This window comes from Callithrix jacchus, chromosome 8, assembly GCF_049354715.1.
Source record: "Callithrix jacchus isolate 240 chromosome 8, calJac240_pri, whole genome shotgun sequence".
Lineage (NCBI taxonomy): Eukaryota > Metazoa > Chordata > Mammalia > Primates > Cebidae > Callithrix > Callithrix jacchus.
Window position 1 is genome coordinate 115861101 of NC_133509.1, and position 13970 is coordinate 115875070.

General features: G+C 36.5%; 1 protein-coding gene across 13 annotated transcripts in view; it reads right to left on the reverse strand.

Moving 5' to 3' along the window:
- The window catches only part of CEP128 (centrosomal protein 128), a 449218-nt gene that overhangs the window by 399541 nt on the left and 35707 nt on the right, over positions 1 to 13970 (reverse strand). For 11 of the 13 annotated variants that reach the window (XR_013521735.1, XM_078336005.1, XM_078336004.1 and 8 more), the window contains 4 exons: positions 13573 to 13737; positions 11480 to 11566; positions 2326 to 2452; positions 860 to 978 (listed from right to left, as the gene is read on the reverse strand). Coding sequence is in view for 12 of the 13 variants with exons in the window: in XM_078336005.1 (XP_078192131.1) it covers positions 860 to 978; positions 2326 to 2452; positions 11480 to 11566; positions 13573 to 13719 (480 nt within the window). In the remaining variant the exon portion in view is untranslated. The remainder of the gene's footprint in view (positions 1 to 859; positions 979 to 2325; positions 2453 to 11479; positions 11567 to 13572; positions 13738 to 13970) is intronic. The other 2 variants (XM_078336006.1, XM_035261203.3) reach the window with 1 other exon arrangement.

Below are 13970 nucleotides of genomic sequence, written 5' to 3' on the forward strand. Positions count from 1 at the left end.
ACCATATGACCCACTAATCCCATTTCTGGATATATACCCAAAGCTACTGAAATCAGTATGTCAAAGGGATGTCTGCACTCTAGTGTTTATTGCAGCATTATTCACAATAGCCAAGATCTACAAACAAGCTAAGCGTGTATCAGTGGATAAATAAAGAAAATGTAGTATATATATACAATGCAATACTATTCAGCCTTTAAAAAGGGAGAAATCCTGTCATTTGCAAAAACATGGCTGAATCTGAAGACATTATGTTAAGTAAAAAAGATTAGGCACAGAAAGACAAATACCGGATGATCCTACTTGTGTATGAATTCTAATAAAGTTGAACGCACAGAAATATAGGGTAGAATAATGGTTACCAGAGGGTGGTGGGTAGAGGGGGTGAAGAGGGAGAGAAAGGGGAGCTGTTGATCAAACAGTCCAAAGTTTCAGAACAACAGGAGGAATAGGTTTTGAGATTTATTGCATGCCAGGGTGAGAAGTGTCAATAATAACATATTATATATTTCAAAAAAACAGAGAATAAATTTCAAATGTCTCACCATTAAAAAATGACAGATAAAGAAGGTGATTGACGTTAATTAACTTGATTTAATCATGCCACATTGTATACATATATTAAAACATCATATTATATACCATAAATGTATACAACTATGATTTTTCAATAAGAAAAAAATAATGAAAAGTAAAATAAAGCAGTTTACTTGGTTCAAAAAAAAAAGATATCAGTATAAAGTTACTAATGATCAAATTCTTGGTTAAAATATAACCTTAAAGTTCAAGTGTTAGTCATTTATATATAATGGAAACATAAGGAAATACTGCACACAAATAACAAAATGGTACAAAGTACCTGAGCCATATCATCAGTCTCTTGAACAAACCGGACACCAGCTCTGGCTCTCATTCGTTTAGTACCCTGTGGATCTCCATAGTCCTTGAGAGGTGAGGTAGGTGGAAAACGATGGCTCTCTTTACAAGTGAAAGAAAGGGGAAGAGATTAAAACATTGCCTGAGAAGAGATAATCTAAAATTTTACTCAATACTAACATGGAAGACATGAATATACATATACAAATGTCCCTAACCCAGACTATTTCCCAAGTATCTTGCTGTGGCCACAGAGTTCCACCAAATTTGCATTAATCTTATTCTTAAAACAGATTAAGCAAACAACAGAAATAACCTGGAAACAGAACACTCAAACGTTTCAATTTGCTATAGTTTCCAAAGAAGCAACATATTTTCTCATATAAAAATAATAAATTACTGGCTGGGCACAGTGGCTCACACCTGTAATCCCAGCACTTTGGGAAGCCAAGGCGGGTGGAGCATGAGGTGAAGAGATCGAGACCATCCTGGTCAACATGGTGAAACCCCGTCTCTACTAAAAATACCAAAACTTAGCTGGGCATGGTGGCGCGTGCCTGTAATCCCAGCTACTCAGGAGGCTGAGGCATGAGAATTGCCTGATCCCAGGAGGCGGAGGTTGCAGTGAGCCAAGATCGCACCATTGCACTCCAGCCTGGGTAACAAGAGTGAAACTCCTTCTCAAAAAATTATAATAATAATAATAATAAATTACTAAATAAAAAACTTTTATGACTACTTAATATAACTTAATACTAAAAAACACAATTTTTCAAACTACTTAGTCTACAATTTGAAGAGCATATAAAAATAAAAACCAATTACATGAAAAAGAATAGTGCTCAACTTTTAATCATTGTTATAATCATTGGTAATATCAACAATGTAAGGTACCAATGTTCAATTATCTAAATCATCTCCCTTCACTGCAGGCTTTTTGATTCAAACATGAATCTCTGTGCAATAGAAAAGTATAATAAGATTAATTAAGAGAAACTGTTATAACCTTTAAGCTAGCCATGCATATCTAGCTGCAAGCCAATACTAAAATTCACCTGGTCTTAACAAGTATCACAGGATATTTCATAAGACATGTGAAAAACTATTATGCTAAGACAAGATACTTAACCTAAAAAGTGTATCCCATAGCAAATCTTAGTTAAGTATTTGTTTTGATTTTTGGGTAGCAGACAATTAAATCCAAGTTTTTGTTATGTAAAGCTGTAATGTGGTCTACAGAGTCTGAGAGAAAAAAAAAAAACAACAAAGATCCTGTAATATATTTCAAATTATGTATTACAAAATCCTTGACAACGACATGTTCTATCATCCAATCTGCATGAAGTTATGTGTGGGTTGTATTTCTCAAAAAAATTAAACGTACTCAATATGGACTTCAAAAATATTTTTAAAACAAAAAATGTTTTTCAGAACATCTGAAGTGTTTACCTGGCCCAATGCCACCATCAAGGTCACTTGCACTCAAACTTGTAACAGAAATACTTCTCCCTCCTGAGTTTCTCAATAAACGTTGACTCCGCAGTTGGTCGATTGATTGTTCCAAACTTTCTTTTAACTAATTTAAAGAATATAATGAAAGAAGCATTATTCTTCTTAAGCAACTTCCAAATACAAACATATCACAGATTTTCAAATCTATTTCTGAAATATCTGGGTTCCCCCCCAAAAAAGCATTTGTATCAGAGAAAATTTTGAACTAAACTATGTTAAAAAATAAAAATAGTAAATATCAATATTTTAAGAACCAATGGTAAAATCTGGTTTTAAAAGGCATCTGTCACTACCTATCCCATTTTTTATTGCCAGATGCGGAAGAAATGTCTACTATATAAGGGCTTACAAAACCAAACTGAAATGTCTAATTGATGCACTACTCATGCGAAGAAACATAACAAAGTCAACACAACTCAAAGAAGAGAGAACGCTTTCCTCCCTTCTAAACATTCCTTCAGAAACTAGGTCTACAACAAATAGAAAACCAAACAGCTGTCACAGCGACAGCCACTACTGAAACAATGTACACTGCTCGACTCTATTATCAGAACACCTCTTTCAGTCATTCAAAAACTTCAAATCCCAGAAAACGATTAGATCACATATCAGACTACCAGTACACACTAAGAATTACAGGTGTCCAAATGCTTTATTCAGATTATCAAGGAGTCAGCCAACAGAAGATATATAAAAACATATTTTTAGACCTAAAGAGCTACATTTAATAAAAAACATGCTAAATGCTAAGAATAATGTCCAGAGCTATACAAAACTACAGACCTAAGAAGAGGATTCTACTAAGCCCCAAGAGAAAAAAAAAAGTAAAGTTGAAGAAACTCCATACACCCTGAATTGCTGGAAAACTTTAGGTCTAGATTCAAGGATGGATAGAAAGCAATAATTCTAAACATAATGCATCGGGCCAGGCACGGTGGCTCAAGCCTGTAATCCCAGCACTTTGGGAGGCCGAGGTGGGTGGATCACGAGGTCAAGAGATCGAGACCATCCTGGTCAACATGGTGAAACCCTGTCTCTACTAAAAATACAAAAAATTAGCTGGGCATAGTGGTGCATGCCTGTAATCCCAGCTACTCAGGAGGCTGAGGCAGGAGAATTGCCTGAACCCAGGAGGCAGAGGTTGCAGTGAGCCGAGATCGCGCCATTGCACTCCAGCCTGGGTAATGAGAGCGAAACTTCGCCTCAAAAAAATAAAGAAAAAGAAAAAGAAACATAATGCATGGATCCGTGGAACAAGTCATCTATAACTCTTTAAATAGAATGCCAAAACAAAACAATTAATTGAGAAGACAAGGTTTCCTAAATTCAGCCAGCATTAAAAGAACACCATTTATGAGAGAACAAGTTGCTTTACTTGGGGGAAATGAGCAGATAGAAAGGAGCCTCAACTGAAAGAAAAGCACAGATGGAACAGAATATGAGTCACAAACAAAGCAAACCCTTTTTCAGTTGGCTGTTTGGATTTAGCTGTTCTGGAGAATCAAAATTGAAACACTCTGTATTAAAAGAAGTAGTGTTAGAATTTCAGGAATCTAATTCTTTTGTCCCTCTCATTTCTGAAAGAAAAAAAGAGGATTTCCACATCCTTCTGTCTCCTCCTTCCCTAAATTGGGGTATGTGCAATACCATCCTGCCTTGAGTATTTGCCAGCCAGCTGTAAGACTTAGCACTGGCCCAGCGCAGTGGATCATGCCTATAATCTCAGCACTTTGGGAGGCCAAGGTGGCCAGATCACTAGGTCAGGAGTTCAAGACCAGCCTGGCCAACATGGTGAAACCCAGCCTGGGTGACAGAGCAAAACTGTCTTGAAAATTAAAAAAAAAAAAAAGACTCAGCATCAATCCAGAGAACATACTATGAGGCCCAGGAAAACCAAGGTACACCTTGAGAGTAATTTATAAATAAGTAAAATAACATATGAGTAGACCAGAGGTCTTGTGTAGTGACCGCAAAGTAGTATATCGGTAATCTATGACAAAATTATCCCAACAAAATTAAACACTGTTAAAGCTAAAAAGCTCAAATTCAAACTGTAACATGAGAAACAGACTAGAAATATCAAGTGACTTTAGATCATACAAATTAGTATCAGAATAAAATGTAAAACCAGCTCTCTTAACTTTTGCTGTGTTTATTATTTCCATCTTTCAAGCTAAACTCAATTTCAGTACCTTTTGAAAGCAAAGTCAGCTATCATTTCTTACTACTGCTACTTTTTTAAGGTAATCTGCATTTTTAGCTCTGGCTATTGTTAAGATTTTCTCTTTACCTTTGTCAGTGGTTTCTTTTTTTTTTTCTTTTTGAGACGGAGTTTCGCTGTTGTTACCCAGACTGGAGTGCAATGGCACAATCTCGGCTCACCACAACCTGTGCCTCCTGGGTTCAAGCAATTCTCCTGCCTCAGCCTCCCAAGTAGCTGGGACTACAGGCGTGCACCACCATGCCCAGCTAATTTTTGTATTTTTAGTAGAGACAGGGTTTCACCTTGTTGACCAGGATGGTCTCGATCTCTTGACCTCGTGATCCACCCGCCTCAGCCTCCCAAAGTGCTGGGATTATATTTTATTATGTATCATTATGTAGAGTTTTTTTGTATTTATCCCATTTTTGACTCATAGATATCACAAAATCCATAGCTTAATAAATTTCATGTGTTGTAAATTCTCAGGCATCATCTTCTCAAACATTGTTTTTGCCCCATCCTCTCTACACTCTCCTTCTGGAAATGCAGCTGCATTTAAGTTACCTCTTTTTCCCAATTGCTGTGTGTCTTTTCTCTTTTCTGTATTTTTTCAATCTTTCATTCTTCCATTCTTTTTGTATGTCTCATGCTGGTTTGTCTTTCAATTCATGAACCCTCTTTCAACTATACACAAGCTATTGTTCACTGCATCCATTAAAGGTCAGTGGGTTATCTACCTTATTTTTCAGTTTCTGAAATTTTCATTTGGTTCCTGCTAGTTTTCAATTATTTTCTAAAACTCTTAATCTTTTAATTTCTTGAACATATTATTCACGCTTACTTTATAGTCCCATATGTTTCTCTTGTCTGCTTCTTCCCTTGGTTTTCAGACAGCTTTTATATTCTCTTACACCTGTGTATTCTTTATCATGAGACATTTTATATGAAAAGCTATAGAGATAATTTAAAATTCTAGAGGATGACATCTTTCTTCAGAAAAATCTGGTTCTGCTTCTAAGAGAAAGTCAGGTTAGGGTCACCAGCAATCTCAAATCACCTTAATCTAGTTAGGAATTGAAGTGGTTCAAGGATGGGTGTCTGTCACCATCAAGTCTGGTCTATTTTCAGTTTATCACTTCTCATCTCCAATTCACCACTGGCCTATACTATCACCCTTTGGGGTCTCCATTAAAGCTGAAGAATGCCTGAATTCTAGGTTTGGTCTTCCTAGCCTCTTCAGTTGATTGATAGCTCTGATCCTAGCCTCTCTGCTTTTAAACCATCTCTTTAGGAATCACCTATCACCTTGAAGGAGGAAAAAAGTCCCAAAGATAAGTCTTGCCCTTCTGGACTTATGTTTTTTTGATAGATCCTGACTACAAAATTCTTCACTGTCTTAGCAGTTCTTAGATAAATTCATAAGATTATGTTCTACTTTTTCTTTCATGTTTCCAGTTGTTATCAGTAGAAGAGTTGATCCAAAATAATCTCATCTACCAATGCCAAAAGCAGATTTTGCTGGCATTCTTTTTGTGAAGGCTTATTTGCTAACAAATCCTAAGCTGTAACTAAAAGCTGAGAAATAAAATGAAATGAATTTACACACACACACACACACACACACACACACAAACACTCCCAGCCACCAAAAGAAAAGAGTTACCATGGAACATACAGAAGAATATTAAAGAATGTGAGAAATGAAACATATCCCCCAAAATCTAAGAAGAATGAAAGATGTTCAAAAACTAATTATTTCAAAAATAAAACAGAAATTACAAAAATTATTTGGCAACTCCATTTCAAAACTCTAAAAAGATATATCTGAGGCCATTGAAGATGAACAGGTTCATTTATAAGGTCCAAAAGATAAAATTACATTACGTAAAGGGAGATGATTGAAATAAAGATTATTTTAAATTACTCTTCCAAGGATCATGGCAAAAACAAGTCTTGCACCTAAAACATAAAACTAAAAATGTAATAAAATTAAAATCTATACTTGAAGTAGTCACAACACAACATGACAGGCACTGCACAAAATTTAATGATGTATGGAGCCAATTTGATAACTCTTAAAACACGTAAACAAAGAGATAAAGTACAAAGTCATAAAAATTGCTTTAAACTCTTTCAGATTATAACTCCTAACTAGGTATAAAGCCAAACCAAACAAAATAAATAAAGACAAAATAATATTAATAAAATTCAATCTAACATTAATTTTCTATGATGGATGATGTTATTTTGCTAAAACTAATCAATCTCACCCAAGACTATGGTACTAACTACAATGCTGTAAATTACTTTGCGTCTAGTAGGACTGCCTCGCCAGATACCAAATGATGATTCCCTCTATTTTCCCCAACTTTCCCCTGTCTGAAATACTGTAAAATGGACATCACAGAAAATGATAAAATGTATATCAATACCTCAATTGATAAAAATGGATGATTTAAAGATTATGTCTATTCTTTTACCTCTGTTCTTTTGATATTAAATGGAAGCAATGAAAACTACTGTGTATCAGTATAAATGCAAATTAAATTCGGACACTGGAATTGAATGGCTATGGCTGGAATCTGTGTCCTCACCTAAATCTCATGTTCAATTGTAATCCCGTGTTGTAGATGAAGCCTGGTAGGTGACTAGATCATGGTGGCAAAGTTCTTACGAATGGTTTAGCACCATCTCCACTTGGTACTATATAGTGAGTGAGTTATCATGAGATCTGGTTCTTTAAAAGTGTGTAGTACCTGCCCACATCTTCCCATGCTCCTACTCCAGCCATGTGACATGCATGCTTCCCCTTTGCCTTCCGCCATAATTGTACGTTTCCTGATAAGATCTGGTTGTTTACCACTGTGTAGCACCTGCCCACTCCTTCCCATGCTTCTACTCCGGCCATGTGACACGTGTGCTTCCCCTTTGCCTTCTACCACGATTGTAGTTTTCCTTAGTTCTCCCTAGAAGCTGAGCAGATGCCACCATCATGCTTCCTGTACAGCCTGCAGAACCATGAGCCAATTAAACCTCTTTTCTTTGTAAATTACACAGTTGAAGGTAGTTCTTTATAGCAATGTGAGAACAAACTAAAGCAGGTAGTTTATCCAAATCATAAAAACATGCTTTTTAGACTTAAGCATGTAGTAGGCTCCCTCTAGCCAAACATATAACAATTTGAGCATAAATAAAAACATTAACTTCAATGGACTAAAACACTTTAAATATACATATAATTGTAAGTTAACAATGATACTCAAGGGGTAAGTCATTGGTCACCACAAGAAGATGTAGGAAACCAATTATTTTGGAAACTAATAAATAAATGAAATGAAAAAAAAGCTATAGAAGCTTTTAGTTTATCATAAAAATTAAATACTAAATGTTAAAATTCCCACAGAGCTCTCTGAAAGCTTTTTGATATCTCTATTTGGAGAAACTCTGATTAGAAACAAAATGTAACTCAAGGTTAATGAACTGAAAAAGAAGGCATATAAAACTCTAAAGGATTGACTACACTGCAACCTAAATCTATGAAAGGAGATCATCTGGGCAACAATGGGAACTCCAAATAACAGAAGTGATCGTTAAAAACATTGTAATTCAGGCTGCGTGTGACAGCTCACAGCTGTAATCCCAACACTTTGGGAGGCCAAGGCGGAAGGATCGCTTAAAGCCAGGAGTTCAAGACAAGTCTGCCCAACATGGTGCGATCCCACCCCTACTAACAAAGTAACAAATAGAAAGTAGCCAGGTGTGGCAATACACAACTGTAGTCCCAGCTACTCAGGAGGCTGAGGTGGGAGGACTGCTTAAGCCCAGAAGTGGAAGGCTACAGTGAGCTGTGATTGCACCACTGCACTCCAGCCAGCCTGGGTAACAGAGTGAGACTCTGTCTCAAAATAAGTAAATAAATAAAAATTTTTAAAGTAGAAATATCATGATTCAGAAGGACCAAAGGAAAGCTTCATTTGCTTTCCTCAGCTGTACTCCTTTCACTTCTGCCCCCACTCCTGTCTGCATCTTTCACACCCCATCAGATACCTCTATTAGACGTTTCATTTTGTGGATGAAATAAGATAATCTACCATAAAATGTTAGAACAATGACTTAGGCAGATTTGTTTGTTCAGTAAATGATAGTTTTTAACATTATGATTAAAGGCAATGACAATAAAAGCAAAAAATAAATAGAATGATGAAATAGAATGCTGTAATCTGGAGAAGCTATTTAAAACAGTGTGTCATTCCCTAAGAATCTATTTACAACTCAGATGGAAATATGTGTTGAGTTTGTTTACTTCCCATGAATAAACCACTTCCGGGCCGGGCGCGGTGGCTCATGCCTGTAATCCCAACATGCTGGGAGGCTAAAGCGGGCAGATAATGAGGTCAGGAGATGGAGACCATCCTGGCCAACATGTGAAACCCATCTCTACTAAAAATACAAAAATTAGCTGGGCTTGGTGGCATGTGCCTGTAGTCTCAGCTACTCAGGAGTCTGAGGCAGGAGAATTGTTTGAACCCAGGAGGCGGAAGTTGCAGTGAGTGAGATCACGCCACTTCACTTTAGTCTGGTGCCAGAGAAAGACTCCATCTCAAAAAAATAAAAGATAAAAAACACTCCCTCAGAAAGTTCAGCATTATTCAACTCTAGGCCTACCACAGAGACTTGATGCCAATGGGCCCCTTATTAAAAACTGCTTTCTTAACATTATAATATTTACTGCTATGGAATATGTCATACCTAACATTGGGTATACATAATTTAATTTCCCAATTGCCCAATTCAAAACAAAACTGCTACCATAAGTAAGGATCTAATATTCAACTGCAAAAAGTTGACTGTTCTCTGCTAATGGTTAACAATAATGTTTTCAATTTTTCACTAATAAATTAAAAAGCAAAGACTCAATTCCCATCACTAACAAGGTAATGATTCTGAAACATTTCACAAGCGACTTAAATATACAAAGCCTGTAGACTTCCGTCAGTCAAGTACATCATAAATCATAAAAATCCTTTAAGTACAAGGATATCCAAACTCATTTTCCAAATAAAAATAGTAGAAACTCTTATGTGAGAAGATATGTTTCTCTGTGTTCAATTAGCTTGCAACTGCAAGTGATTAATGATGACTATTTTACTTTGTAAAAAGAAAATAGAGAGTCATCGATTACAACTTGGGAGTTATGTGACAATTCAATACAACACAGATATGTTTAAAACAATCATTATTCCTTTGTATTTCCAATGCTGGGTATATATACAATGACCTGAAAAGACTAAAGTCACATGGTATGTATACCTATTGTTGGAAACATGAAGGAATAAATTTAATTGGTTTTCCGAGAGTTTATAGGAAAGGAGTAAGCAATTCCAAAGGAAGGAAAAGTAGAAGATAGAATTAGCAACACATTAATTAAAAATACATTATTAATTTTATTCCTGAACTCTAGAGTACATTTCTTTCTTACATCCCCATGTAAAGGAAGTATAAACTAGAACATCCTTGAAAGGGCAATTTTGAAACATCCAGCAAATGTTTAAGTGCACATATCATTTGACCCTGCAATTCTACCTCCAGTAATCCTACAGGATTACAAATATATACGTGTGTGTGTGTGTGTGAGCGTGTGTGTGTGTGTGTGTGCGCGCCCGCGCGCGCACACATTAATGGTCATTGCTATAATTTCTTTTTTTTTTTGAGACGGAGTTTCGCTCTTGTTACCCAGGCTGGAGTGCAATGGTGCGATCTTGGCTCACCGCAACCTCCGCCTCCTGGGTTTAGGCAAGTCTCCTGCCTCAGCCTCCCAAGTAGCTGGGATTACAGGCACGCGCCACCGTGCCCAGCTAATTTTTTGTATTTTTAGTAGAGACGGGGTTTCACCATGTTGACCAAGATGGTCTCAATCTCTTGACCTCGTGATCCACCCGCCTCGGCCTCATTGCTATAATATTTATAATAAAAAGGAAAAACTAGATACATCCACACTATGGAATACTGTATAACTGTTCAAAACAATGAAGTAGTGCTATACAGAGTTACATGGAAATTGATATCTATTACTAAATTTTAACAAGTTGTATAACATCATATTTAATATGATTACATTTTAAAGCAAATCACACATATGCTTGTAAATACATAGAAAGTGTTTGGAAACAAGAAGCTCTCAAAATTGTTACCTCTGAGTGGTGCTCAAAGGGAGGTTGGATAGAATTAGAAGTCATTATCCTAAGTGAAGTAACTAAGGAAAGAAAAACCAAATACCACTTTTTCTCGCTTATAAATGAAAGCTAGGCTATGTGTACACAAAGGTATACAGAGTGGTATAATGGACACTTGAGACTCAGAAGGGAGGAGGCTGGGAGTGGGGTAAAGGATGAAAAACTATCTATTGAGTACAATGTACCCAAAAGGTACACCACCACAGAATTCATCCATGAAACCAAAAAACCACTTGCACCGCAAAAGCAATTGAAATTTTAAAAAATTAAAAAGGGGCTTTGAGAGAGGAGTTTTTTGGTTTTTATTTTAACAACGAACACTAATTACTTTAAAATAAACCATCCTCAAAATTCTTAACTCTCCATGAGGGGTATCTCCATGGCCCAAGTTTACCAAGTCTCCATTAAATCCATGTCTTGAATTCTTCTCTCTCTGACGTAAAGCCTTCAAATTCAACAGAATCTAATTTATATAAGCTATTTAGCAATCCATCTGACAAGCTAACCTAAGTTTAAACTATAAAATAATAAAGTGGTTTAACATCTAAAGTGCTTCATAATGGTTATTTCCTCTATCTCACATCCCCATTCCCCAAAACCCTCATTCCCAAAAAGGTGGGTAGGAGAAAATGCAAACACATGTAAACTTTCTCACATGTTCTATAGCACCCGCCTGTCCATTACTGTATTCTCGGTATCGTCCAAGCATCTGGTCCACTTGTCGCAGGTTCCGACTGGTATCCTTGAGAAAGAAAATGGACTGAATTAATTATTCCAAATACTGTTTTTCCCAATCAATCTTAGTAGCATGTCAATCAACTAAGTCAACAGTTTATAAAATGTACAACTTATATCATGGCTAAGTTGAATATCAATGTACTTCATACATATTAAATCTTCACATCACTGAGAGAAACTCAAATCCAACTGCAGTTTACTTGGGTAAAATCTGAAGCACATAACATACATCCTCATTCAAGGTTCCCTAATAAGTCAGCAATAAAACCATAAATTCTCAGAATCATAATTTTTAATTTGTGCCCCTCAACTAATTCACAGCCTCTTTACAGAAAAGGAATCCTGAAAGAGCAAATCTAGTAGACTGTGAGCAACAGGAAAAATCATTAAGATCAATGTTATTTCAATTATTCTTTTACCTCAGAACTTGATGAGAAGGAAAAAAGTATCCTTTAATCTTAAGCCATTAAACAACAAATTTTAATCATAATAGAAATGGTTCTCATCTAAATATGCTAGATTTCACCTGAGAGGTTAATCAAGGTATTTTCTTCAAAAATATATACTTACTAATGTGTCTCATTGTTGGGAAAGTACAAGAATTCATACTCGAAAATTCCACTGTTATTTTACTTTACTTACTTACTTTTCACTTACTTTACTTACTTACTGATGAAAAAGGGTCTTGCTCTGTCACCCAGGCTGGAGTGAAGTGGCATGATCATGACTCACTGCAGCTTCGGCTTCTACTGCCTCAACTTCCCCATTAGCTGAGACCACAGGCACACACAACTATGCCCAGCTATTTTTTTTTTTCTAATTCATGTATAGACAGAGTCTAAGTATGTTGCCTAGGCTGGTCTCAAACTCCTGGCTCAAGTGTTCTTCCTGTCTCAGCCTCCCAAAGTGCTAGAATTACAGGCATGAGCCACCATGCCCAGCCCATCATGTTACTTTAAATAAATGTAAAAAGGATAGGTCTGATTTTCAAATCGAAGCATGGCCTCAACACGAGAAATTATCCTCTTCTTATCTAGGCATACTAATCCAAAGCAATTAAAAGCCAAAATCTATGCTTATCCAGGCTAAGGCAAAGGGAAGGGATTAATGAGTAGGAAATAAATTCTAAGTTTTCTTTTTTCCCGTATAGCAATGCTAACCTTCCCCACCTCTTTCTAAAGCCCTTTCTAAGAAAAGGAAGCTAACTGCCTCAACTCAAACCTCCAAATACTGGCAAAAATTAGCCTCTAATTCAAAATGGCTTTTCTTTATTTTCATCCGCAAATAATCTACATCACCAAAACATTAGCAATTTCTCTAAAGGCACATGCCCACACGAAGCTAAACTACCATCATTTCTACTGGTTTCGCTCTCAGAATATTTTATTTGGAAATGCTGCTTTATCCTAGAACACTCTCCACAACCTATCATATATTTCAAATATCTTTACTGACTGTCATAGGCAGAATAATGGCCTTCAAAGATATCCAAGTCCTAACCTCTGCAACCTGTATTTGTATATCAAACATGACAAAAGGGATTTTGCAAATGTGATTACATTGAAGACTTTCAGATGGAGAGTTTCTCCTAGATGATTGGGTGGACCCAATGAAATCATAAGCAACCTTAAAAGAGGAAAAGGAAGGCAGGAGAAGTAGAATCATAGGATGTGAGAAGGGCTTGACCCTTCCCTGCTGGCTTTGAAGATGAGGGAAGGCAGCCACAAGACAAGAAATGTGAGCACCCTCTAGAAACCAGAGAAGGCAAGGCAATAGATGTTTACCTCAGAGCTTCCAGAGAGGAAAACATCCCTTCCAACACCCTGAGACCCAATAAGACCAGTGTTGACTTCTGATATACAAAACTTTAAGATAATAAATTTGTGTTGTTTTAAGACACTAGCTTTGCAGTAATTTGTTACAGCAGCAAGAGAGCTAATCAACTGACTGAAACTATTAAGCAGCTCAAACTATTTAAATTCTATTAAATGCAACCATTGTCAAACTAACCTGTAAAGTACTTGTTATAGTGTTGACCTTCTCAGTAACTTCTACTGTAGGAAGACTTCGAGTTCCCCTGTGAGTTGACCTAGCAGCCCAGGCACTCAATCGGTCACGATCACGGAAGTGATCGGATTCGCTCGATGATTCTGCCATTGATGTACACAAATCCTTCTAAATAAATACAGGTCAAGGTTAATGAAACAGTAAAAAGCATGAAAATAAAAGGCTAATAGGTTTACTTTTGTTCTCTTTTCTGTGTTTAACATGTTAGTAATTTTGCAAACTGTAATTTCTACACACATAGCTTCTAAATACAAGAAGTCATTTCCCCATGTAATTCTCCCTCCTTCGTTTTCTCTGCTTTAAGGGAGCAATTCCTCAGATATAGTTTTGGTCATGTTCAC